Below are 24,757 nucleotides of genomic sequence, written 5' to 3' on the forward strand. Positions count from 1 at the left end.
CTAGATTATTTTCCTGCCAGCTAAATAATAATTTCCTGCCCATTTTGTTTGCTGGTAGCAGACTGATAGCTGACAGCTACCTTCACAAACTGACCAAGCAAAAAAAGAACCCAACAAAATTCAAACCTTATCCCAAGCCAGAATTAAGTGGCTTTAAGCTGATCAGGTCTGGAAGTGACCTGAAAGTAGTAAGTGCTTGGAACGTGACCAAATAAGTGCTGTGGAATAGCCATGATGGCTGGCAGCAAAGTAAAGGTTGGTACTGAAGAAAATGTAGTGAAACAGCGAAGCTTCTTACTTATAAAACATTCTTTACTGGGCAGTAATTGAAGTGACTGTTTTCTTCAGTCACTGTGGAGTGAAGGTCCTGTTAATCATGGTGTACTTGGCATGCTCCAGTGCTTTTGACTGTTATTTTCATGTGCTTGATGGCAGGGACACTTACAGTAACTTTACGTATCTTTGAGCAGATATGATTGGATGTGAATAATAATAGGGAAATAAAACTTAGGTACAATACATTCATTTTAACATCAGTGGGGTCTGACTTGTAAGCAATAACTAGAAGTATAATCAGACCTTCTGTTGCTGACGTGATATGGGCAGGTGCAGATCAGTGTATTTCTTTAGGGGGGAAAAAACACTAAGGAAACAAAACATCTCAGAAAATATTATGCTCATCAGCATAGGTTTAATGTAGTTATGAATATGACAATGTGTGTGGATAAAACTTGTCACACTTGTAAGCGTGCATCTGCTTTTACACCGATTTATCTTCAGTCTAGGTCTATGCTGAGACCCCTGGAGCTGTCCCTGCCTCACCAGTCACCCAGTTCAGAGAGAGAAACTTTAAAGAATGAGCTTGACAACATGAGGACCTGCTACGGTGCAGCAAAAGAAGAAATAAGCAAATTGCAGAGAGAACTGTCTCACAAGGTATCTGAATGTAAAGCTTTGGCATCAGAGTGTGAAAGAACCAAGGAGGAATCAGACGGACAGATAAAACAATTGGAAGATGCTTTAAAAGATGTGCAGAAGAGGATGTTTGACTCAGAAGGCAAAGTGAAGCAAATGCAGACCCACTTTCTTGCTCTGAAAGATCACCTGACTAATGAAGCTGCTTCAGGAAACAGCAAGCTAGCAGAGGAGCTGAAGGATCAGTTGAAAGAGATGAAAACAAAGTACGAAGGAGCCTCTGCTGAAGTGGGTAAGCTGAGGAACCAGATTAAGCAGAACGAATTGCTAGTGGCAGAATTTAAGAGAGATGAAGGAAGGCTGGTGGAAGAAAATAAGAGGTTGCAGAAGGAACTTGTTAAGTTGGAGATGGAGCGAGATAAAAGGGAAAGAAGTGTCGTGGAGTTAGAAGGGCAGCTCAAAGAAACAGCAGCAAAGTTAGCACAGTCTGTAACTTCAGAGAAATTTGAAAACATGAAGGGGTCGCTGTCAAATGAAGTGAATGAGAAAGCAAGAAAGTTAGCAGAGACTGAGGGAGAGTGTGAGAAACTGCGGGCAGAAATCTGGGCTTTGAAAAGGGAATCTGACGGTCAGAAGGCTAAACTTGCTCAGCACGTGAAGCCAGAAGATCACGAGCAAATGAGGAGTGGCTTCAAGCAACAAAAGGAGGAACTGGAGGAAAGGATTTCTGAATTGTCACAGAAGAATCAAACTCTGCAGAAGGAACTGGAAAGATTTCAGGCTGATAACAAGATGCTTAAGCAACAAATCCAAGTATTGAAAACTGAAATTAAAAGCCAGAATGTGCCTTTAAAAATTCATGAGGAACTGAAGAAAACAAGTGATGTGACTGTTGGTGATCTGACCAAAAAGCTTTTTGAATTAACAAGGAAATATAATGAGAGCAAAGCAGAAGCTGAGCGTTTATTGGTGGAGAAGAACAGCTTAAGTGAGGACATGAAGCACTTGCAGGCTGTGTACCTGTCTCCAGAGCAGCACAGGGAAGAGATGGAAGCTTTAAAGTCTAATGGCATTGAGCTTGAAAAGCAGCTTGCAGAGCTTCAGAAAAAATATGGGGATGAACAAGAAAAAGTGTGCAAACTGGTCTCTGAAAACATGGCCATTAGAGAGTCTGTGAAGGATGAGTATGTTTTGGCTGCAGCACATGAGGAGATGAAAACTGCTTTGAATAATGCACTGGAAAAGAGTAATAAGGAGTTGTCAGATATGAAGGAAAAGAATGAAGAGAGAAAGCAGGAGTTTATGAGAGTAGATAAAGAAAATGGAGCTTTGAAAGATAAGGTGAAACTTTTACAGAACCAATTACAAACCGAATGTATAAGTTTAAAAGAGCACGATGCTAAAGTGGCTGCTTTGAATAAGAGTGTGCGAGAGCTTCAGGAAAACAATGCTGCAATTACTGCTGAATATAAGAGGAGTCGAGAAGAGATTTTGCAGTTACACCAAGAAATTGAAGCCCAAAAGAAGGAACTTGACACAATTCAGGAATGCATTAAGTCAAAATATGCCCCAGTTGCCTCCTTTGAAGACAGAGAACAAAGCTTTGAAGCCACGGTGAAAGAATTAAAAGCACAGTTGCAGGAACAGATGCGGAAGTGTGAAGAAAGTGAGGAGGAAAATAGGAAGTGCAAGGAGGAGAATGGGAAGCTCAAAAAGGGCATTATGTCCATCCAGAATGACTTGCAGCAAAACTATGTCCTTGCTGAGAAATGCCATGGAATGGAAAAGATGTTTGCAAGCAAAATGGAGGAGCTGAACAAGCAATTGAGAGAGATGCTGCAGAAATATATGGACAAAGAAGATGAGAAAGATGAGCTGAAAGAGAGCGCCAAGCAGGGTGTAGCTGTGCAGGCTACTGTGGGCAGCCAGCATCTGCCTGTGGAGCAGATTGATGTGCTGAAGAACGCTCTTGGGCACACTATAGAGGATCTAAAGGAAGCTCTCAGAAGTAAGAAGGAATGTTATGATAAAGAGACACTGAAAGTAGGGGAACTGCAGCAGGAATTGTTGGATCTGAAGAAGTCTTCGGTGCCTTTGGTAGAATATACGAAAATGAAAGAAATGCTGGAACAAGAAATCCTAGCAACAAAAAACAGTTTGAAAGAGAAGGAAGGAGAAAGCCAAGTTAAAAGCGAGGAAATCTTGAAGTTACAGGATGAGATTCAGCGTAACCGACAAGCTCTAACAGACCTGGAGAGCAAAGAAGTGATTGACTTATCAGAATACAACTCCATGAAGAGTGCTCTGGAGGCCCAAATTAATACCATAGCTGAAAATTTGTCCAGTGTAAATAAGAAGTATGAGGAAGCGTGCGAGGAGGCTTTGCAAGCTAAGCAGAGCGAGCGCTCCTTAAAAGATGAGAAGGAATTGCTCCAGTTACGGAGCTGCAGTATTGAGCAAGAAATCAAAGACCAGAAAGAAAGGTGTGATAAATCACTGATGACAATTATTGACCTGCAGAAGAGAATACAGGAGTCTGCAAAGCAGGTGGAAGCCAAGGATAACAAGGTATGCTGTCAGGTACTTAATGGGCCAAACCTCTTCAGTGTGATAGTAGCGAGCTCTGTCAGATGTAGCTGCTTAGCTGTTCAAGTATGGCTTTGTGTGCTGGGTGTTTGGTACCCAGGACTGACCAAACCCATGAGCAGGAGTCCCAGGTATCTCTGGCATTATGCTAAGTTTTTCTAATTCCTTGTTGGTTTAGAGTATTGATGAGATGGTAAGCTCGATAACTTGGTGTATGAACTCATTCTTCCTCTGGTTATTGGTCACCTGAGTGTTTATAGCTCTCTTTTAAATACAGAAAGTATTCTGGCCTTGGTTTCATGTATTGTAATTAAAAAAAACAGTAAGTACTGCTTTTTCAGGAAGTGAGGCCTCCTTAAATGAGTTTGTGCTTCTTTTAAAGATAACAGAGCTGCTTAATGATGTGGAACGATTAAAACAAGCTCTTAATGGCTTGTCTCAGCTTACGTACACCAGTGGGATTCCTGCAAAGAGGCAGAACCAGCAGGTGGAGATGCTCCAGAACCAAGTAAAAACACTGCAACAACAGCTAGCTGTAAGTAATTGTGCAAGGTGTTGTCTGAAATGCATGAACATTGCTTGTGTTGGTTGTGTATAGTCATATTTTTGTATGAAAAAGACCAGCTGTGTGTTTTCTCACTCTTCTTGTCTTCCTTTTTACAGGATGCTAAAAGGCAGCATCAAGAGGTAGTCTCAGTTTATCGGACGCATCTTCTTAGTGCAGTACAGGTATGATAGTCCCAAGCTCAGACACTTTGTCATCTGAATTTATAGGTTCTCAAGGTATTTCTGGCCATCATATTGGAAGATCATAAGTAAATGGTGCTAATTTCAAGTTTGTTTTTATGCTCAGAGTTTAATTTAGAATTGAATGATCCCGGAAAAGAAAAGCAATACCACAGCAGTCTTACGGTGCTGCCCCCTTAGCATTCATCTTCAGTGTGATTATATGTAGCTGTGATCTGCTCTGAGGTGATGGTGTTGGGTGATGTGAATGTATTAATTCTGCATTATCCCAGGTAATGGTGGAGGGAAGTCATGTTAAAGCTGGAAAATTGAATGCAGGCCTATTGAGTGCTTCTCTCTGAACAAAGAACTAAGCAATTGATTTCACTATTGTGGCTTCAGATACGTAAACACATAAAAGTAGGACTGCTACCAGAGCAAGCTGTGGCATCCAGAGAACAAGAATGATGTATATTTTTGTCTATAGTTATTATCATACAATATGCTGCTGTATTGGGCAGGCAGTTCATTCTCTCATGAGAAAACTGTATCAGGATTCCTAAAGGACTTCAGAGTTTTCCAGTGGTGGAAATATGAGTTGTGACTTCTGGGCAATTTTGAAGACCCTCCTAATGTTGTCTGTGTATAATTGATGTTTTGTGTTGTGTTTATTTTCCTTTGTAACTGAGTGTTTGCTTGCTCTAGGGTCACATGGATGAAGATGTCCAAGCTGCTTTACTACAGATCATTCAAATGAGACAGGGACTTGTTTGCTGACATGCTTAGTGCCGTTGCTCTTGAAGGCTGCTGCAGCTTGTAGGAGTGCTGTGATTTACGGTAGTGATAACCTTTGTGAATTTTATGTTATTTTGATATTATGGCTGTAATTGGAATTCCTGAAAGTTACTCCATGTATGAAGCAGCTTATGAAGCCAAAATGTTTTCTTCCAAAGCAGTAAAGTAGAGCTACAAGGTCTCAGATCTGGCGCTCCTTTCAGTAGGTTCCTAAAAGACGTAGAACATACTTCAAAGTTGGTGTATGAGCTGACTGTCAAAATGATGACATGGTAGTTAAATAATTGATGTCTGATTGACCACTTCTTAAAACAAGGCCTGTTCCCAGAAACTCGATCCTATGACTTGAACTCTCATGGAGTGGTTGAAAATAAATGGTGTTCAAATAAGCTTGGCTAAATATTGTAGCTGTATAACTCTTCTCCAAAAGAGTGGCTATTATGTTTGTAACTGGAAATGATGGTGACTATTACAGTGTGCTTAGAAAGTCAGCTGCAGAGCTAGATGGAAGGTATTTAGGTATGTGCTGTAACTTGGCTGGCCAAGTTATAGGCTTTGTTTAAATAAATCTGAAGATGCAGTGTCTTTTATTTTTATTTTTTTTTCCCAGTAAGTCTTAAAAATTGGGTTTTCCATCAAAATAACCTTCGTCCCCTACCTAAGAGACTTCTAATGAATCCTCTGTGGAACTGATTGCTGTAGGCTGAGGGATAGGACTGGAATTTAATGGTTTGTAGAGCAACTTTTTTTTTTTTTTTAAAGGCAATAGTTCTACTTGAACACAATTTAATTCTTCTTTAGCCATAATATGGGTGTAGACCAAGCAGCTCAGCGAGCTGTACCTGAGATAATTCACTTACTGGATTTTCAAACACTATTTCATGAAAGTTTAAGCTATTTTCCTCTTAACTGTAAATTATGTACTATAATCTGGTAATTTATGGGGAAAGATACAAATAGTGTGATGAATGAAATGAGAGTTTTTATTTGCTTGGAATCTACCTGTTAAAACAAGGTTTCATTATTATTTTTTTAATTGAAGGACGATATTTCCATGGGTGAGTTTTGTAACAAAAAATATGAAATTTGGAGCTACCTAAAGTAATTCAAAAACAAGCCTAATGATGTAAGCTGGTGTTCTAATAGTGCAGACTGCAAGTGCTCTCCGTGGCCCTGTTAACTTCATGCTACTCAGCTGGAAGCACTTGTTTATAACCAGCAAATAAGAACCTGACAGCCTGAAGCAGAGAAGACAAAGCTGCCTTCTCTGTGCTCCCTGAAAAACAAAGCCTGAAGTTTGGAGTGCTGAATTCTCTGCTTCACATTAATTGGGCTCCCCTACAAGCTGTATCTCATTGGCTTAGGTCTTCGTTTTCAGTGATATTACATTTGTTTCCTTCAGTGACCCTTTTTTTGGCAGTCTCATAGAGTTGAAGAGACAACTGCCACATACAGGAGGATATGCAGAGTGATGGATGTGCAGGACAGTTATATTACATAAATACACTTAATATATTTACTAAATATGTCTGTAGTACAACAGATCTACTGCTGCTTTCCTTTAATTTCTTAGAGGACTATTACAGAAAGCATCTCAGTATATGCACATTACTTTTTAGCCAAATTCTTTTATGATTGCATTACTTGAAACTCTTATTAGAGAGAAAGTGACTGTTTTGATATACTAACTCTGGCATATTTTGATATCCTATGTTTCCTTATTGAGGGAATTCTATGTATGTTTTTCTAAACTTCTCCTATATTGCATTAATAAAATGTTTTCTTCTTTTATTGTAGTGATCTGTTCTGTGAAAGGTAAAGCCATGTAAATAATCTGTCGAAATAGTCTGGGTTGTGGAGGGTATCGAACTCGGTTGAACACTCTTGAATCCCAAGAAACATCTATTTTTCCATGTCTTTTCAGAGTTCTTAAGTCCTCAGTGTTAATAATTGCCTCATCACTCCTACAGAGGTTCTTTTGCTTGGTGTTGGCTTCTCGTGGCTTCTTGTCATGGTTTCATTCAGGACAGGTCATCACCTGAACACAGGATCTAAGAAACCTGAGTGCTTGTGTGCCATTGCTCACTGTGTGCCAAGAGTTTTGGAGCTCTCTGTGCCTTTCACACCCCATCTGCTCTGCTTCAGTTCAGTGCTTACTGAAGGATAGCGGTGTTGCTGTTGATCTCTGCCTTGCTTCCTGCAGCAGCATTCCTGCTATTCCACAACCCAAAGAGCTCCTGGGGTTGAAATAAAACTTGTGCACCTTCTGTATAACAGCTCAGATGCACATTGAGGGGCTTTCCTCTGGAGGAGCGGTAGCAGAGCTTGTGCCAGCGTGATGGCAGTAGGCAGGTGTGGAGCTGCACTTGGATGCACTGGTTACCTGTGTCCTCTGGGAAGGAGGGAATGGAGGATGGTGAAGAATGACCTAGAAATGAGAAACTGAGTTTCCTTGGGAGCAGTGCAAGTCAATGCAATGAGTATTACTGGTACGTGCTAGCTCAAACTCTTTTGTTACCTTAGGTTTGATGATGCTGTAAAATCACAGCACGTCAGGAACTAAGAGATGAAGCTTTGAGTTTGGGGGTTTAATAGGTGTGGATTACTTAAATACTGTACGAACGTGTAGGCTCAAACTGAATGAATGCATCTCTTGGCAACGCTGTGTAGCAGATTTTTTTGGGTTCAATTGAATCATGAAGGTGAACGTAAAATCCAGGCTGTGTCTGCTTGTCAGCAAAATTCCCATGGCTGTGATAATCCACGTGTTTGGTATAATCAAGCATGAGGTATCGCCTGTGCAGCACGGGCAGCTTTCCATTTTACATGTTCATGGGCAAACATCGCTGATAAATGAAAGGGAGAAAATGAGAGGTCACAAAAATGTCAGATGCAAATGAAATGCATTAAAGAGGTTTGAGGGATACTTGATGAGAGAGATAGCGATCTGTTACATGAAACGGGAAGGCAGCGTTACAAGCAGCTTATAATTGATTGCTGGCAGAATGTTGCTGTTACGTAGCAGCCCTTTTTAAAGTGGGTAAATGACTTCTGAGTAGCTGACTTGGAAATATGTCTGAATCCTGGAAAGCTTGTAGAGATTACTGCCTTCTTAATCTAATGCGCGTATTGCTCTGCCAGCTCAGAAAATTAACTTTAAAAAGAAAAACACACACATAATTCAATCACAGCTATTAGATCAGATGGATTTTGCATTAAGTGAAAAAGATGTCGAGCATTTAAAGCATATTCCATTGAAGCTTTGCTGTTGGACTTGGCTTTCAAGCCAGCACTCTGCTGTGAAGAGTATTTACTTCTGTGTTTACAGAGTATCTTGGATGATGGGAAAGGAATACGCTGTGAAGGAAAATTGGACATGAAAATGATTTCTATCATTTAGTGAGTAGTTTCATTATTAGTTTTGCACTTCATTAAGTGTTGGCTCTCTTTTGCTTATATGCTTTTAGAATGGGGTGGTGATGGCTTAAAAAAATTCACTGCAGGGTGTCGAGCTGGAGATTATAATATAGAGAGCGTATGCAAAAGTCAGAAGGGCTGTTGGAGGTTCCTTGTGTTGGGTGATGGAATTATTTGGGGGTATGAGGACACTTCTGGCTGGTGTGAAGTTGCAGTGCGTTCTGGCCATGGGAGGCTTGAACAACTCTTGAGCTTTAGGAAATGTGTGGCGTTGGTGGTGGGAACACCTGCACAGTTGGCTTCAAAAAGCCTGTAAAGAAAATGATTGCGATGAGAAATGCTGTTCTTCTGACCATGCGGCTGCGTTTGGCTTCATCTGGAGGAGGGGATGGAGGATTGATTTGGGAGAAGTGAAATGGATTTTTTTTTCCCTCAAAAATAAGGATTTCCCTGAGGGGGAAAGATGTCCAGTTGTGGATGGAATGAAACCCCTCTCAGAATATGGGAAAGGCTGGAGCTTCAGGGGAAGAGCAAGAGCTGCTCTGTGTGTCCCTGTGGGGAGCCAAGGGATTACAAGTGATGTACTTGCTGTAAGCAAGAACAACAAACAGGATTGCTTGTGCTTTTTGCTTTGCTTTTTTTTAAGAAATCCCCATGGAGTTCTATGGGCCTGACTTGGAATGGTGACACTGCAGGATGCTGACGAGGTATTGCAGGGATGCGTAAGTGGTGGGGTGGGTGGTGAGGGTTGATACTGAAGAGCCAGTTCATGGCTTGGAATAGAGGATGTTCTTCTCCAGGTCTGAGAGCTACAGCAAGGAGGCAGCTGGCTGGGGGTGGACTGCTGTGAGTTTTGTCACATTTGGAGAAGCTCTAATTTTAACCCAAGAATGAATTAAAAGACACCAGGCGTTCCCTTCTTTGACTGCTTCCTGCAGTCTCAGCTGAGACAAATGTGTGGAGGTGCAGGTTGATGGTGGTGGTTGGGTTGGAAGAGATGGAGATCTGTTGAGTAGTGTTTAATAAGCTGGAATCCTATGTCTTTTGGAGTTAGATGCAGCATCAGCTTGTCTGATGGGGAAGGTGCAAAGTTGCTGCTGTGTGGTAAAGCTGGAAAACCATGGAAACTCCCAGCTGAATCTCACAGTGTAACATGGGAAGAAATGCTGAAGTCTTTCACTTCCTTCAAGAAAGGAAAAAGGGAAGTGCATGCACTTGCCTCTTACATCTCAAACACAAGGTGAAAATTACTCTGGGATACTTGCCTGTGCTCCAGGGAACCTGCTGAAATGATGCATGCATAGTGCTTTCTAATGCCAGTATCTGACACATTAAATACAGCTTCAAAACGAATGGGCCTGACTTGTTCAGTGCACTTGGCAAGGCGCAGGTCTGGCAGGCCAGGGTGCCTGGAGCTGCTCGTGGCTGAGCATAGAGCTGCAGTTCTGCAGGGCACAGCTCAGCCGCAGCGCCTTGCAGCAGTGCCTGCGTTCTGCCATGGGAGGTGAGGTGAACAGATTGCTTTTCCTGGAGTCCCTCTCAAACTGAATACTGATGGAGAGCTACCAGGGATCTGGAAGAGCAGGGATTGCTGCTGAATGCAAGTGGAACCTGAAGGTTTTCAACAAGGGAGTGTTTAGCTGCAGGAATACAGACTTAAGGCACAGAGCATAGTGCTGATCTTACAGGAGCTATAGGAGTTCCAGTAGGGACTGGAGTTTTCAAATGATGTGTTTGTTTTCTTCTGCCTTAGGAAAAAAAAAGTTGACCTTGTCATGTTTGAGGCATCTTGGGCTGCTCACGTCTTGCTCTGATCTGAAGCTCGCAGTTGTCAAATTCCCATAAATCCTAATAAATGACAAGAATGTGTACATAGCTCAGCTCTGAAGTCTGACACTCTCAAGCTGTTGGGCTCTCTCTGGAGGTGCTGTGTTATCATCCACACATGGAAGCAGTGGGCGTGATGCACTCAGAAAATATGGGACCTCTGGCACTCGTGCATATTTTTGTACAAGAAATCTGAGGCAGAAATGTGGCAACCCTATCCCGGCAGCTTCATCGAGCCCTGGGTTGTTAAAGAGTCTGTCACGTCCTACTGCTGCTAAAGTATAAAGAAAATCAATGGGGCATTTAACTAATGGCAAGCTGTGATAAAGGGAGTTCTTTGGTAAAAAGCAAAAACCTGCAGGAGGTTGGAGCGGGAGGAGCGGAGTCTGATTAAAGGGTAATGGGGTTCCTATCACTTCAGGCTTATGTGGGGAGCAGTACAGAAATGCACAGCTCTGGGCAGCTGTGCAGCATCCTGGCAGGAGATCTGTCATGAGTGAGGGTAGAAAGTGAGCTGAGAGGAGGGGGTGATGCCCCATGGGCCAAAGAGATCTGGAAATCTCTTGTCTCTGTGGATGAGAGGTGGGAAGGTGAGCTCAGGCCTCCTGGAGGGGTGAGCAATGCTTTGCTGCACTCAACATGCCATCCCAAGGCTGTGTTGGGGCACCGATGCCAAGTGTCACCCTGTGCCATAGCTCGGTGCTGATGGAGGAATGCTGTGGGATGTCACTGCACATCAGCCTGGGGCTGAGGGAGAGGACGAGGCTGTGACATTGCGTGGGAGCACTTAGCTGCATATTAATTTCTGAGTGTTTAATCTGCTTATTCTCTTGAGCCGTTCTTGAGCAAAGAACTCTGCTGGGGATAAAGGAGGAGTGATTTATAGCTTTAAAATTATCGGTGCTTCAACAGATCACCAGCTTCAGCTCGTATGGCTCTCTTGCTTTGCTTTATAGATGCTTCTCTGAAGCTCACGCAGGCAAGGCTGTGTGCAGGCATTTGGTGTCGTCCTTGCCAGAAACACGACCTTGGACAGCTGAGATGGGATTACTGAAACAACAGCCCCCTCCACACACACCAGCACAGCCCTCGTGCCCCCATTCTCATCAGTAAGCTCTGCCTGAAGCCTTGCTTGTGGCTGCCTATCGAGCACATGATTTAGAAACTTCCCAGGTCACCTTTGCAATATCTCAAATGCAATTGATGGGGAAGCCAGGGACGCATTTTAAAGTAAATTACACGGAACAAATAAACCAATCTGCTTCTGAAGTACTCATGCCTTTGAAAGTGCTGGCACTGACTGGCTGCTTCTTTAAAAGGATGTTTGTATTTGTTCTAATTGAGTTGACCTTTGGAGGAAAACAAACAAACAGAAAACATCCCAGTGCTGTGGGGGTGTTTTAGGAGGTGTCTGTTCTTAATCCCTGCTAGGCTGCTCAGACAGCCATGAGAGTGAGGGTGTTGAGGTTACTTTCCTGCATAGGTTGTACCCAGGATCTGGGCTCTGGCAGCATCTTGGCCCTTTGCTAACCTGGAAGAAGAAGCCTGTGAGGTGGTTGTTCTTGTCAGGACTCTTTTCATCTGCTCTTTATCTCCCCACCTTTTGCATCTCACCCTGCTCTTAGCCTGCTGATCCTCTGGCAGAGCTGCTCCGTTCATCGATCGCGGTGATGTTCTCCTGGGGTTGGCAGGACTCGCAGCAATAGCTTTGCACCGTGGGCTGCGTTCCAAGCATTTCTGACTGAGTTAGTGATCATTAACAACCTGTGTCTGGTCCATCAGATCACCTGGCAGCATGAATTTGCCTACCTCACTGTGATGCTGTCATTGTGTTTGTCAGACGAGCTGGAACTGGCAGTCCTGAGCTCAGGCTGGAGCTGTGGTTCCTGTGCCAGCTGTGGGTAACAGATGGTGCCTGCTCTGCCATAACCTCTTCTCTGCAATCAGATAAGGCAAGGCTGAGGACAGAGGTTACCTGATTGGGCACGGAGCCTAACAGGACAAAGTTAACATGCCAGTGCTTCTGGAATTTGTTTGAACTGGGAGTTTATACTGGATCAGCATATCTGAGCTGCATGCATACAGCAGGCTTCTGGTCTGGAGAAAGGAAGGCTGAGAAGTGGCCTTTCTGCTGTCTGCAGCATCCAAGGAAGGGGAGCACAGGGGGGTGCTGGGCTCTGCTCCTGGTGGAACACGTGGCAGCAGCTCAGCTGTGCTGGGGAAGTTCAGACTGGGCACCGGGAGAAACTGCCTCGCTGTAAAGGGTGCCAAGCACTGGGACGGGTTCCTGGTGAGGTGGGTGGTGCTCTGTGCCTGCCAGCATTTGGGAAACATTTGGTCTATGCCCTCAATAACGTACTTGAACTTTTGGTTCACCCTGAGGAGGGCAGGCAGTTGGGCTCAGGGGGTCTTTGAAAGTCCCTTCCAAGTGAACTATTCTCTTCCATTAAAGCACTGCTAAAAGAAGGACTTCAGTGACCCTGTTGCGTTGCCAGCAGCTTTTATTCCTTTTCTTTCAAGAGGAGAATCTCACTTCTCAAGGCCGGCTGAGATTCAGAGCTGTTTCCTGCCATGGAGGTCTGGCGCTGTGCTTTTCCACTTTGCTGCTTGTGAAAAAAGCACTGCTGAGTTGAGCAGCTTCTGGAGGATGTGACAAAAGCCCACTTGGGCACATGGTTATTCTGATGGCACTTCCCTGCAGTAATGAAACTGGCTCTTGGCATCCTTTCTGGGACCAGGAGGAGGCGGGGATGGCTCATGTTTTCTAGGCAAGCTAAAGAATCACGAAGGGCTCGAGATCCTGGCTAGCAAACCTGCTAATTCAGCCAGTTACCACTGGGCTGCTGGGGAGAAGTAAGGCATCTTGTGTGCCACATCAAGCTGCTTATTGCATTTGTCTCTGCAAGGTGTGTTCTTTCCCAATAGTTTCAAATACATCTAATTGAAATGCACTCACTGAGTTTCTGCCTGTAGGCTCTGGCAAAGATGTTCTGCCCTGTGGCTCTGGGTTCTTCTTCGCCAGCTGACTTTCTTAATTGATAGCATATACTCTGCACTGACACAGCAAGCCGTAAACTGCAGCAAGTGTCCCAGGGAGGGAAATCTGGCAAGAGGATTCTGGCTCTGCCTCGATGCAAAAGCACATTCCTGGGTGAGCATTATCGGGTGTATTCCCATCTGACTGGGGTGCTCTGGAATTTCTCTTGAAATAGAGATGCCCGGGAGAGATTAAAAGTGCTGCAGATGGGTTTTGCTTGGGCTGCAGAAGGGATGTGGACTCTGCCAGCTGGCTTGTCTCATCAGGGCAGAACATGTATGTGACTCATAGGTGTAATTCTGGGAACGTGCTCTAGGGGGATAGGTGAGAAGATAGGAGCATACAAATGGTCTGAAGCTGGGCTGTAAGACAGAGGGCTTTAAGCTGGGCCATATAGAGTTATTGGGGCTAAATGTAGAATCCTCGGGCTCAGTACAGGGGAGCTGGTGAGTGTGGAGTGGTTCTCTGTGCCTTTGTGTGGGCACTGCTCTCAAACGCTCTGATGCTCGCTATGGAAATGTTATTACATGGCTTGAAGAGCTGGAGAGGATGTGGGAGGTGCATTCTTTCAGAAGAGATGCATAGACGTGAAATGAGAATTTCCATAAGTAATTTAGGGGGGAAAAAAAAGGACTTATGAATAATTAGAAATATTGGCGATGTCTTCCCCTAATTCAAGGGTAGTTTGCCTTATCCTTGGATGAGATATGATTGGATTTCATGGAAAAAGAGAGGGTAGCCATGCAGTGACATAGCAGAAGTAGAGCTGCTGAGGCCAACAAGGAACCTTTGGGGTTGCTCATGGCTGTGGATGTTTGGCATGTCTTTGATGGCTGAGTTGTACACACTCAGATGTGCTCCCCCAGCCTGGGCTTTGGGCTCCCCCAATCCCTGCAGAGCACTGGGAGGAGCTGTGGGCTGGAGACCTGAGCTCTGCTCTCTAAGACCTGGGGACCCTCCCTGGCCCTGCTCTGTGCACGGTTTTCTCTTGAATACCTCCCATGGGAAATGCCCCCATGTGGGGGGAGCTTGTGAGGCTGTTTGTAGGAGCGGTTCCTGGCCTGCTTGCTGTGCCTGTTGTATTGGCAGGCTCTGGGGGGTTGGATGTTGGTGTTCATTGCTTCTGGACTGGCTTATGGCTGCTTTGGGACTACTGTGGTCTCACACCATTGTTGTCCTTCAACACAGACGTTGTTCTCAGTGCTTGCTGCCTGCATACCTCTCTGCTCGTGCAGCTCTCTGGGTGGTGATGCTCTCCCTGGGCTCTGGCAGTGACTCAGCTTCATCTCCTCGGGGTGTGCTCCTCACAGCCTGCCTTGTTATCTCAGCAATCCCACGCTGATGCATGGAGGATCCATGTGTGCTGGAAGCAAGCTGGTACAGCGCCTTCAGTGCTTGCTCTGTGCACCTTCCTCTCATACCCTGCCTTCATCCCAGCTTGTTCCCAGGGCAAGGCATCAGCTGCCTTCTGGAAGCACAGCTGTTGTCCTTAGAGGAATTGGTGTTCCTATTTCAAAACAGAAATCCTACCACAACCCCCCTCCCCAAAACCAAACCTCAAACCCACAGCCCTTGTGGGCAGCCTCACACAGTCTGATGGGGGCGATGGGCACTGTGAGATCTTCCTCTGCTTTCCCATTTAGCTCCATCACATCAGCTGCTCTTTGAACCTTGCTCTGAAATGTCAGTTGAGTGTTGCCCCCATTTCAGTGCTCTCTCTCATGCTGTTGCTTGTGGGTTTTGCTGTGTAGACCTGGCAGCAGAAATGGGGGGGGAGAAAAAGCCACAAAAAACAATCAAAACACACAGATTCTGTAATTGCTTTGGAATCTGATGAGCAGCAGATGGCTCTGTGCTCTTTGCAAGCACCCAACCTCTGCATACCAAGGACTAGCTACGTCATGTTGTTCAACAAGCCACAGAAATTATATTTTAATCCAACCTTGCTTCCCCCTTCCTCCTCCCCCACCCCCCGTGGTTTGTTGTTGCACTCAGTAGCTTGCCATAATGCATTTCGTCCTGCCTGCCTCTGATTGGAAACACAAGACACGACTTCATTACAAGCTCTATGGCTTCCCCCTACACTTAACATACCGTACAAATTGTTTGCTCAACTTTGGCATCTTGCCTCAGAGGAATTTTTGTCATTTGAAGGTTTTAAATCAGCTATTTGAGCCACTCACAATTGTAAATAATAGCCTATTAGTTTATAAGAGACATACTTGTTGGCATTTCAAACCTCTCAGAGGGATCACACTGTCTTGGAAACCCTGTAACGCCTGTGGAACTGAGCACTGTTTAAAGAAACCCCCAACCACTGCCCTGGGAAAATTCATTTATAGAAAATAAGTGAAACGAATAGATGTTTTTAGCCACATGTTACTCATTTTCCTTTTATTGCTTTAACATGTCTTCACTGGAACACGTTACCATTGGAGGCTGCTGGTGCCAGCTGTACACCTGGCTCAAGTTGGAAAGAAATGGAGTTTGGCCTTTCATCTTCACTGTTTTCTGTTATGGTTGGAACCGAGGGTTGGCCCCAGATCAGACAAAGGGTGAGCTGAAAACCATCCCCAGAGCTGGTTTCTAGAGGAAGCCTTATAGGGCTGTGTGTGGGGGGTTTGGCTTGCTTTTTTTTTTCCCCTTCTCTCCCTTTTTGGAGCTCTTGAATTGAGTTTATATACTGGCAGAGGCAGGAAACCATTGTGTACAATATGGCAAACAGAGCTAACAGGCAGTCAGGCCAAAGGCTATAAATTATTATTTTAATTTCTTGGTTTATGGTTTCTTGTTGACTCCAGATCAATAGGAAAAAGATGCGTTGAGCCACCTCTTTTAATTAAAAAGGCTTCTGTGATTAGGCTGTAGTGAGGGATGAAGAGGCGCGTGAAGAGGATGTGTCTGGAAGCAGATGGTGGTTTCCAGGGGGAGGAATGTTGCTTTCCCCTGCGCTGTATCAGTCGCTCATTTTCTAGTGGCCAAGTTTCTGGAGGAGCTGTGGGAGAAGCCCGACTGCAGCACAACACACTTCACCGAGCTTTCTTCCAGCCTGCTTTGTGTTTGCATCCTCACATCCTGAGCCAGCGGACCTTGTTTCCCATCGAATGAAAAAGCGCCCTATTTTAGCAGACTCTTCTGCTTATTTTAAAACAACTCCAGCTTCATTTCACCCTCAGCTTGGGCCGCTTGCCCCATAGTGCTGAGAAACGGTTGGCATTTGGTGCCTAACAGGTGCAGCAATATTTTTCTTTCCAAAGAATTTCCAGAGTGAAATGCACATCTGTAACAAAGCCTGTATTTTTCTGCTCATCACCTTCAGACACGGCTGTAATTAAATGCAGATATTAATACCGAGGGCTACTTTGTGTTCCATAATCCGTAGGAGAATGACCCGTTGCACGGCGCTTGTTTGAAGTCTTAGTTAACCTTTAATCGTTTGATGCTGAGTCTGGCTTTGATTTTCGCAGCAGAAAAAGTGTATTTTGCAAAGCCTTCAGGAAGGAAACATGGCAGCCCCACGGTATTTCTCATCGTGCTGTGGATGTTACTTCCAAACCCTCCCGGGGCAATGCTGTGAGCAGCGAAGGCTTTTTCCATTCCTTGCTTGTGCTCTGCCTCTTGTAAGGCAGCATCAGAGTAACGACTTCAATGCTGCTAACGTTTGCTTTGCTGAAGGAGACCTGGGCCAGCGGAGCAGGATGGCGCGGGTCTCAGATGTGGAATTTCCTCAGCACTGAGCTATGAGGAATAGGTTCTTGAGGGAACGCTTACAGGTGTTCAGAAAAGCAGAAGTAGAAAGGTTAAACCTTCAGTGCATTCCACGATAAAACCGGAGCCAACAGCTCTTCAGAAGCATGTCAGCTTGTTTGTTTTTGCCTTGTGGGAGGTGCTGTTTAACCGGCACTGAGCTGGCAGATAAGGCAGTGCTGCCATGCTGCAGAGAGGTGAAGAATTCCCCTCGCCAGCTCCCACCCACTGTGCTGTGTGAGCTGGAGCTGCTGCCTGTTTGAGCTGCTGTAATCCAAATCTGCCCTCTGCAGTGGGTTTGGCCCGGAGCCTGGGAGCTGGGCTTCCCATCAGCTGTACAAACCTGGGGGCTGCCTCGCTGCCTTGTGACTCCATACCCTGCATTTGACCACTGTGCTGCCCTGATTTCCTTGCTCAAATCGGGCCTTCCAGCGCTCCCCACCTCCTGAATTCTTTGTCTCCATGCCAGCACTTCCTTTTCACCACAATTCCTACCCTGTAACTATCACAGCTAACTCCTTCTCCAAAGAATAGGAAATAAACTCCCTTACCTCCAGCCAAGACCTGATAACTGCTGATAAGTGGCTTGTCAGCAGGGGCTGAGCCAGGCGCTGGTGTGAGCGAGGAGGCAGCTGGTGGAGGGAGGGCTGTGTGCTCCCAGCAGTGCTGCAGAGCCCATCCCTGCTTTGTCTGGGGGGGGGGGGGCTCAGCCTCGGTTATACTGGGGTGGGAGGGCAGCAGTGGGCCTGGGGCTTGGTGGCAATGTGCTGCCCTGGAGCTTGGCTGTGGGCTGTGCAGCTGTGGGCAGAGGCTTAGAGAGGGCAGATAGCCCCCCAGCTGTCATCGTCAGCCAAGTATAAACATGTGGCCTGTTTAGTTGCAGCTCAGACGTGAGGCTAGAGTGATATTGGGACAAAAAATGATTGTACAAGGCTTGGTGTGGGGACTTCATGCTCGAGAAGGTGATGCATTCTTTCCTTCTGGGACTGGCTGAACCTCATGGACATCTTTCAGCCCTGCCTTGTCTGTACTGTGCTGAGCTTTCATTGGTCTGTAGCACCTCTGAACGCTGCTGTGAGGTGTGTGTGTGCACAGAACCCATGCTGTCAGATGTTTGGGGTTCATATTCACTTACCTGATGCTGGAAGAGCTGAACGTTCAGCCCTGGTTCTCCTGTGGCAGAGGATCTCTGTGTGGGGAGCAGAGATGCTGGGAGAGATGCTCAGCTTTCGGGATGTACTGAGGGCAGGCAGTGATTTGGTCTCCAAATCCCTCTTTGCTTCAGCTTACCATCTGTGTGCTAATGGTAACAGCACCGCTGTGTCTTACCACGGGCTGGGGAGGATGGACAAGCTAGAGGCTCGTGAAACACTGAATGTAATAGGAATGGGGGTTGAATAATGCCGAGTGATAGCTCTCTGCTGACATCTCTGAGCACCGCACTGCCCTTTTCATATATAGATATGCTCTTATTAGTTTTATTTGGCTTCCCTGAATGAGCTCAATGGAGTGATTCTCTGTTAATAGCAGAGGCAATTACGCTGCATTTTGCAGCACGCTTTGGCGCAGGCGCTGAGTTCTCAGTTGTGTGCTGTTCTGTGCTTACACAAAAAAAGGCTCGGGATCCTTCTGCTCCCTATTGCACCTCTGCTCCCTATTGCACCTCTGCTCCTACCCCTGGGGAGGAGCTGCGGGTGGCACCGCTGCCTGCAGATGGTGCCAGAGCCCGGCGCTGATGGAGGGAGTGCTGTGCTCAGCAGCACAGAAGTAATGTGAAGATAATACAGGGAAGTTGGCAAAAATCGAAGGGAAACGTGTACCGACTGTGCCGTGTGGTGTGGGGAAAACTGCTACAGCAACCTATTGCTTCAGGTGGTGGAGAATATTACCTTGAGGCAGGAGAAGCGTCAAAAACAAGACTTGGGTGGGGAAAGGCCCCCACTTTTTGTGCAGATTCTTTATGATCTTCCTGTGCTGTCGGCTGCAGCGCTGCAGCCGGGTCCTGAACCCTTCGGAGAGAAAAAAGCTGCTGGAAGCCAAGGAAGCAGAAAGCAGAAAGCTGTGCAGACAAGGACTTGGAAAGGAGATGTGCGTCCACCATCTGTCTTTTGTGCAAGATATTGTATGCTGGCTCGCCTACCCATCCTGGCTGGTGTTTCTGTTCTTGTATGAGCGTGTCCCCTGGTTCTGAACATCCTCCATGACATTTTCATCTCTCTATCTGAGAGCGTTTAACACTGTTAATAGCGTCAGCTGCTTTGGCTTACAGCTGAGAACAGCCAGACAGGCTCTCAAAATTGCTTCATTGAGAAAACAAGGATGTCCAGAACAGCGGTACCTCTGCCTTGGTTCGCGGCTGTCACAGAGCTGAAATCATCTTTCCCTTATCTCTGCAGTGATGTGCTCAATGAGCGCCGTCTCATTGGCTGTACAGTCAGAGGACACGTGTTTTTTTCCTTCTGAAAGGGATGAAACCTCTTCCAGTGTCCCCAGGACCAGAGGCTCTTCCTGATGCTGCCTGGGGCTGCTCGGAGGAAGCAGGGACCCAATGGCTGCTGCTCTGGGTGAGCTGGACACTGGTAGTACCCAACCAGCCCGTGTGGGCCTGGTTCTTATTAATCAAAACGTGCTCGGTGACAGCTGTCCTGCCATGCCCTGCGTGCCCACCGTGCAAATTCCTCTGCTGACTGCTCGCTGATCAGGCAGCATGTGAAAGGGAGAGCGGTTCAAGAGACTGGGGCTGAGTCTGGCTTTGCTATAGGCTGTGGATGTAATTTACATCCTGTGGGCTCCCCAGCTGGTTGCCGAATGGGGTAGCGGGGATGGCATTTTCCTTTTCAAGTTTGGTTTCTGTGGAGACTCATTTCTTCCTAGGTGATAACTTTACAGAGGAGACTAATGACCACATGTTGATGAAATACTGCTGCGGGCCCATCTGGAACTGACGTGCGTCTTTGAGTAACAGCTGGTGAGCAAAGACAGCAGAGGGAGCTGCCCCAGCAAAAGTGGAAGAGCTTGACCCCTTTTCTCCCTGACAGGGCTGTTAGCTTTTTAGGATCAAAGCTTTTCACATTTGGTCCCTGTTCTTGAAGAAGCGCAAGTGTTTCCACTGCAGACATTAGCTATTCTGGCTCTGCTCCCTGCCACCCATCCCCAGATCCACTTTGTGAGCGTTCTCCTTGAAACTGTAGTTTACAAAAATAAAACCTAGATTAAAGCCAGTACAGCTGCCCTGAGGTTTGAATCAATGCGGGTATGATGTGTTGCCAAAGAGAGAATTACTCAGGAGTGTGGATTAGAGCTGTGTGTCTCCAGGAAGACCTGGTCTTCAAAGCCAGGGAATTTTCACAGCTCTGGCTGGGGCATCTCCAGCTCTGAGGCTCTGCTGCCCTCCTCCACGGGCACAGGACTGTCAGCTCTCTCTTTTATCTCGTCCTCTTCATCTTTCTTTCCTATCTGGCTCGGTTCTCTCCTGTGCTTTTCCTTTGGCTGGAATTTGCTGACGGGACTGCCCTGCAGCCTTCCCCGCTGCTGTCTCTTACCAGCTGTAAAAACTTCAGTACTTTAAAAAATGTTTTTCTTCCTGTTGGGAGAGAGGTTAGGCTGTTTTGTTCTGGTTTGTTTTAAACAATGTGCACTTCTGCAGCACTGCTGAGGGTCCGGGTGTTCAAGGAAGGTTTAGAAACCCCAGACTGTAGCAGCTGCTGGGGCTGAGGAGGGAGATGCTGCTGCTGAGCTCTTGCAGGAGTTGTCTGTGCAGGGCCGGTGCCAAATGGCAGCGTCTCAAAGCAGTGGTGTGTAGCTCATGCTCTGGCCTGCGTGCAGGGAAAGCTGAGAGGTCGGAAGGGCTCAGGTCCAGGCTGATGTTCAGCAGAGCCCTTAGGGCCGAGCTGCCCTTCTTGCACTGCACTGATGGTGCACAGCGGTGGTGGGTGCCAGGTGGCAGCAGGAAGGCAGCCTGGCCGGGCTGTGAGCTGCAGGGATTGACCCTCTGTGATTGCTGGGGGGACAGTCCAGGTTCTGCACAGATGCCCTGCCACGGCACTGTGCAAGGAGCTGTATGAACACAAGCAGAGAGTGAAGGTGAGCGACATGAGCAAGTGAGCCTGCCCAGTGTCACCAGCACCCTGCCACTGTTCTGTGGCTAATTCCAGCCCTGCCCTTTGGTGTGTGCAGCCCAGGGCCTTGGGCTATCTCCCTGCAAACCGGTGCATCCCCAGGTGCTTGCCCTGCCTGCTCTGCTCCTCGGGGTGCCCTGTGCTGTGGTGGAGCCTCCCCTGTCTGAGGGCAGCCTTTCTTCTCCAGGAAATCTGCATCCTCCATCTCTAGAGCCAAAACACTCCTTTGCTGTGATTGCTGCCTTTGAAGCAAGCAAAGCTTTCCAAGTGCAGGCTCCAGCCAAGCTTGGGCCCTGGCCCAGCACTCTTGACACAAAATGTTCTCTGGCCCTGGGATGTGTAACCTGTAGGTACCGTCCTGGTTGCATCCCAAGGGCTCTTGGGGCAGGCACTGTTGGCGCTGTGCCCCATGATGCCCATCATTTGGCCATCAGCATCCAGGGCTTGGTTTAATTTCTCCCATCCTCTACAAGCTCCTGTCTCTTTCCCCCTGTGCAGAGCTGCTCATCTTGTAGCAATGTCATCTGTGCTCCACACCAGGACGTATGATGGCATCGGTCCTTCTTTTGATCTGCCTCCTGTTCTGTCTCACTGTTTGTGCCAGTGTCTTATGGGGCTGGGGGACAGCTGGCACCCTGAGCTCCCTGCTGCTGGATCCCCTTGTGATGTCCATGGGTAGCACTGAGCCAGAGCCGTGGGAAATGGTCTGGAACAGGCCGGGTGTGCAGTGCCCAGGGAGTTCGTGCTTGGGGCAGGGATGGGAGATGGGAGAAGTGCTGGGGAGCCCTCAGCTGCTTTGGGAGAAGGAGCGATTGAGATGCCAGTGGGTGTTTGTGATGGATTCAGGCTCTATTTATTAATGTTCCATTTTTGGCTTCATTTGTCCATCTCCTTAACGAGGTCACGGCTGTAAAACAAAAATAGCATCCGTGGTAGAGCTCAATGTTGCCTATTAAATCTCTTTTAAGAATGCACTCTGGATCTTTAATAATAAATATCCCAACTGCCGTAGAGGGAGGGTGAGCCACCAGCTCCCCCCAGACAGGGGATTTCTTCCAGCAAACCAGGACCTGCTTCCTTATGTGTCAAGACCCCGGGATGGTTTAATTTCTGTGTCAGTGCTAATTGATTGGAAGCAACAGTTTTGCCAGACAAAGCTGTAAATTAGTTTCAAATGGGGGAAACAGGCCACCCACTGCCCAAATATCATATTGCAGTAACAACATTAAACATAGAGCAAACCATAACCCAGGGAAGGAAAACCCAAGTGAAACCAGATTTCCCCTTATTCCCTTTCCCTAGGAAAGTGGAACCAGATGGCTTGTGGCTTTGATAATAAGAGAGACTGATTCCTTCAGATACTGCTTAAACTAAGTATCACACAAAGGGATGGGCTGAGAAGCAAAACCTCGCAGGCATGAATTCTGCCTCTTGAGACTCTCGGCATGTGAAATGCTCCCAACAAAAACACGACAGAAAATTGTCTGTCTAATTGCAGCTGGGCCCTTCTTGCTTGGATGGCCCCTCTCATTGCCCGGTGCAAAATAGCAGCTCTGCTCCCAGCAGCTTCAGCCACATATGCAAATCCCTCTTTGCATTTCCTGCAAGGCAGCGGGTGCCCGCCCTGGCTGGGAGCGTTTGCAAAGTGCTCACACAGTGGGGAAGGCATGGGATGCACCCATGGGTGAATTGCTGCTGTCACGTTGTCTCTGCAGCCCAGCCATGTACTGAGCTTGGGGACCCTCTGAGGCTGGGCCACACGTTCCTTTTGGGGGCACAGAAGCCCCAGAGAGGTTTCCTGCACGGCTCAGTGTGAGCAGCCGTGTCTGTGTGCTGGAAGGGAACCCCAGCAGGGGCCCAAAAGCACGAGTCCTGGTTCTGAGCTCCCCATAGCTGAGCAATCATCCATGTGTTCCCCAGCATGCAAGGTGCTGCTCCTAAGGCAGTGTTGGGGACAGAGGGAGGCGACGTGTCTGCCCTAGGAAAGCTGGTGGGAATTCCTTGGGGTTTCTTTGGAGTTTGGTTCTGGGCACAGAAATCCTCACCTGCCCAAACTGCCGCCTTCTGGCTGCCAGTGGCTCGGAGCCGTGGGGGGCTGAGGGAAAAGCTCGCTGCCTTTTTCCCATTTTTTCTGGTTTGAAGTTTGGTTTGGAAATAGGATTTCATTTTAAGCCAAGTCTTCCCACAGTTCCCGGGCCGTGGCTTGGCAGCATTGCTTCCCTGTGCTGGGCAGAAGCAGGCAGGTGGTGGGGCGAGCGGAGCGGAGACAGCGAGCTCCTGTTGGCAGCTCCTGGGAAGTTTATGGGCTGCGTGGTGATGGTGTCAGGGGAGCTGTGTGTGCGCTGTGCTTGGATGAGGGCTTTGAAAAACCATCAACAAATAATTGCAATTTCCCCTTCGCCTTGTGGTAAGGTTAGATTCGAGCCTGAGAAACCACCATTGCTCGCTATAATGATACACAAAATAGAAATCTCCACCTAACCCAGCACAAAATGCTGTGCAATCACTTTTGAATCACCGTGGGCTGCTTTAGCCGCAGATGCAAAGTCTGACATCCAAATGCACAACAGAAGGTGGGTAGGAAGTGCTGCACAGACCCACATATGTGTGGATGCTGGTCTCTCCTGGTTGCGGGGGGTTTCTTTGGTTCTTTCACCCAGAGAGGAGCAGAGCTGTGTTTGTACAGGGATCTGCTGTGGGATGGATGAGGCTGGAGGGTGATGCCTCACCTGCCCCTCTGAGTGGAGCAGTGCTGGTGGCTGCTCCCTGCCCTGTTCTGCTCTACAGGCTGATGCCCAAGGCAGGACACAGCTGTGATCTCTTGCAATACACTTCAGCTGTGTGCATGAGGCTCTGTGTGCCCCTCCAAAGAGGTGCAGGACCACTCACCACGGCAGCCTGCAGCAGCGATGCTCTGGGTACCACATCCCACATCCCCAGAGGAGCCACAGGGATGTGCCTGCATGGCAGGGCCGTGCCTGACAAGCAGCAAAGCTGTTTCTGTGTTCCTTCAGCACAGTGCTCGTGAAATACAGGATGACACAGCCTCGGTGAGTGATAAGAAATTCCCATCACAACCAGGAACACCCCCGTGGTCCTTGAACTTGTGACGCCCGGCGGCTCTCATTATGTGCGTGGCAGCTTCCCCCTCTGCCTGCGGAATTACAGGCTGGGTTCTCCCGGGCTAATCACTGTTGTGAACAACAAGATTGATTGCTTTCTCCTTTAATTATTTGCAGATCACTGAGACTTTGCAAAGCGCTCTAGGTGACATAAACCGCAGTTTAATGTGTTAGCATTTGCCTGTCTGGGGGATTCCTGAGGCTCAGCCAGCAGCGGGGCTGTGGGAAAGGAGGAGTGCAAACACCGCCGTCCTCTGCTGACCCAGCCTGTGCTCCTGCATCGCTGGCAGCCCTAATAGGGAGCTCTGCAGAGAGGACTGGGTGTCTCATCCCTGTCCTCATCCCCTTTCTCATTAGTGTGGATGAATTCAAGCACTTAACAGCTTTTGGCTGCTAACTGCAGCTCAGGATCCTCGCTAACAAACTGCGTTGTGCTGTGCAGCACTGACAGCCCTGAGTGACGCTGC

The 24,757-nt window shown here is 47.2% G+C and overlaps 1 protein-coding gene across 4 annotated transcripts in view; it reads left to right on the top strand.

Moving 5' to 3' along the window:
• Positions 1-24,757, top strand: part of UACA (uveal autoantigen with coiled-coil domains and ankyrin repeats) — a 68,019-nt gene that overhangs the window by 16,990 nt on the left and 26,272 nt on the right. For 2 of the 4 annotated variants that reach the window (XM_015873407.3, XM_015873408.3), the window contains exons 16-19: positions 781-3,483; positions 3,884-4,036; positions 4,165-4,230; positions 4,933-6,813. In XM_015873407.3, coding sequence (XP_015728893.2) covers positions 781-3,483; positions 3,884-4,036; positions 4,165-4,230; positions 4,933-5,004 — 2,994 coding nt within the window. In that variant the 3' untranslated portion in view covers positions 5,005-6,813. Of the gene's footprint in view, positions 1-780; positions 3,484-3,883; positions 4,037-4,164; positions 4,231-4,932; positions 6,814-24,757 lie in introns of those variants that run through there. The other 2 variants (XM_085514916.1, XM_085514917.1) reach the window with 1 other exon arrangement.

Source organism: Coturnix japonica, chromosome 14, assembly GCF_054131305.1.
Source record: "Coturnix japonica strain WE chromosome 14, WE-NBRP24, whole genome shotgun sequence".
Lineage (NCBI taxonomy): Eukaryota > Metazoa > Chordata > Aves > Galliformes > Phasianidae > Coturnix > Coturnix japonica.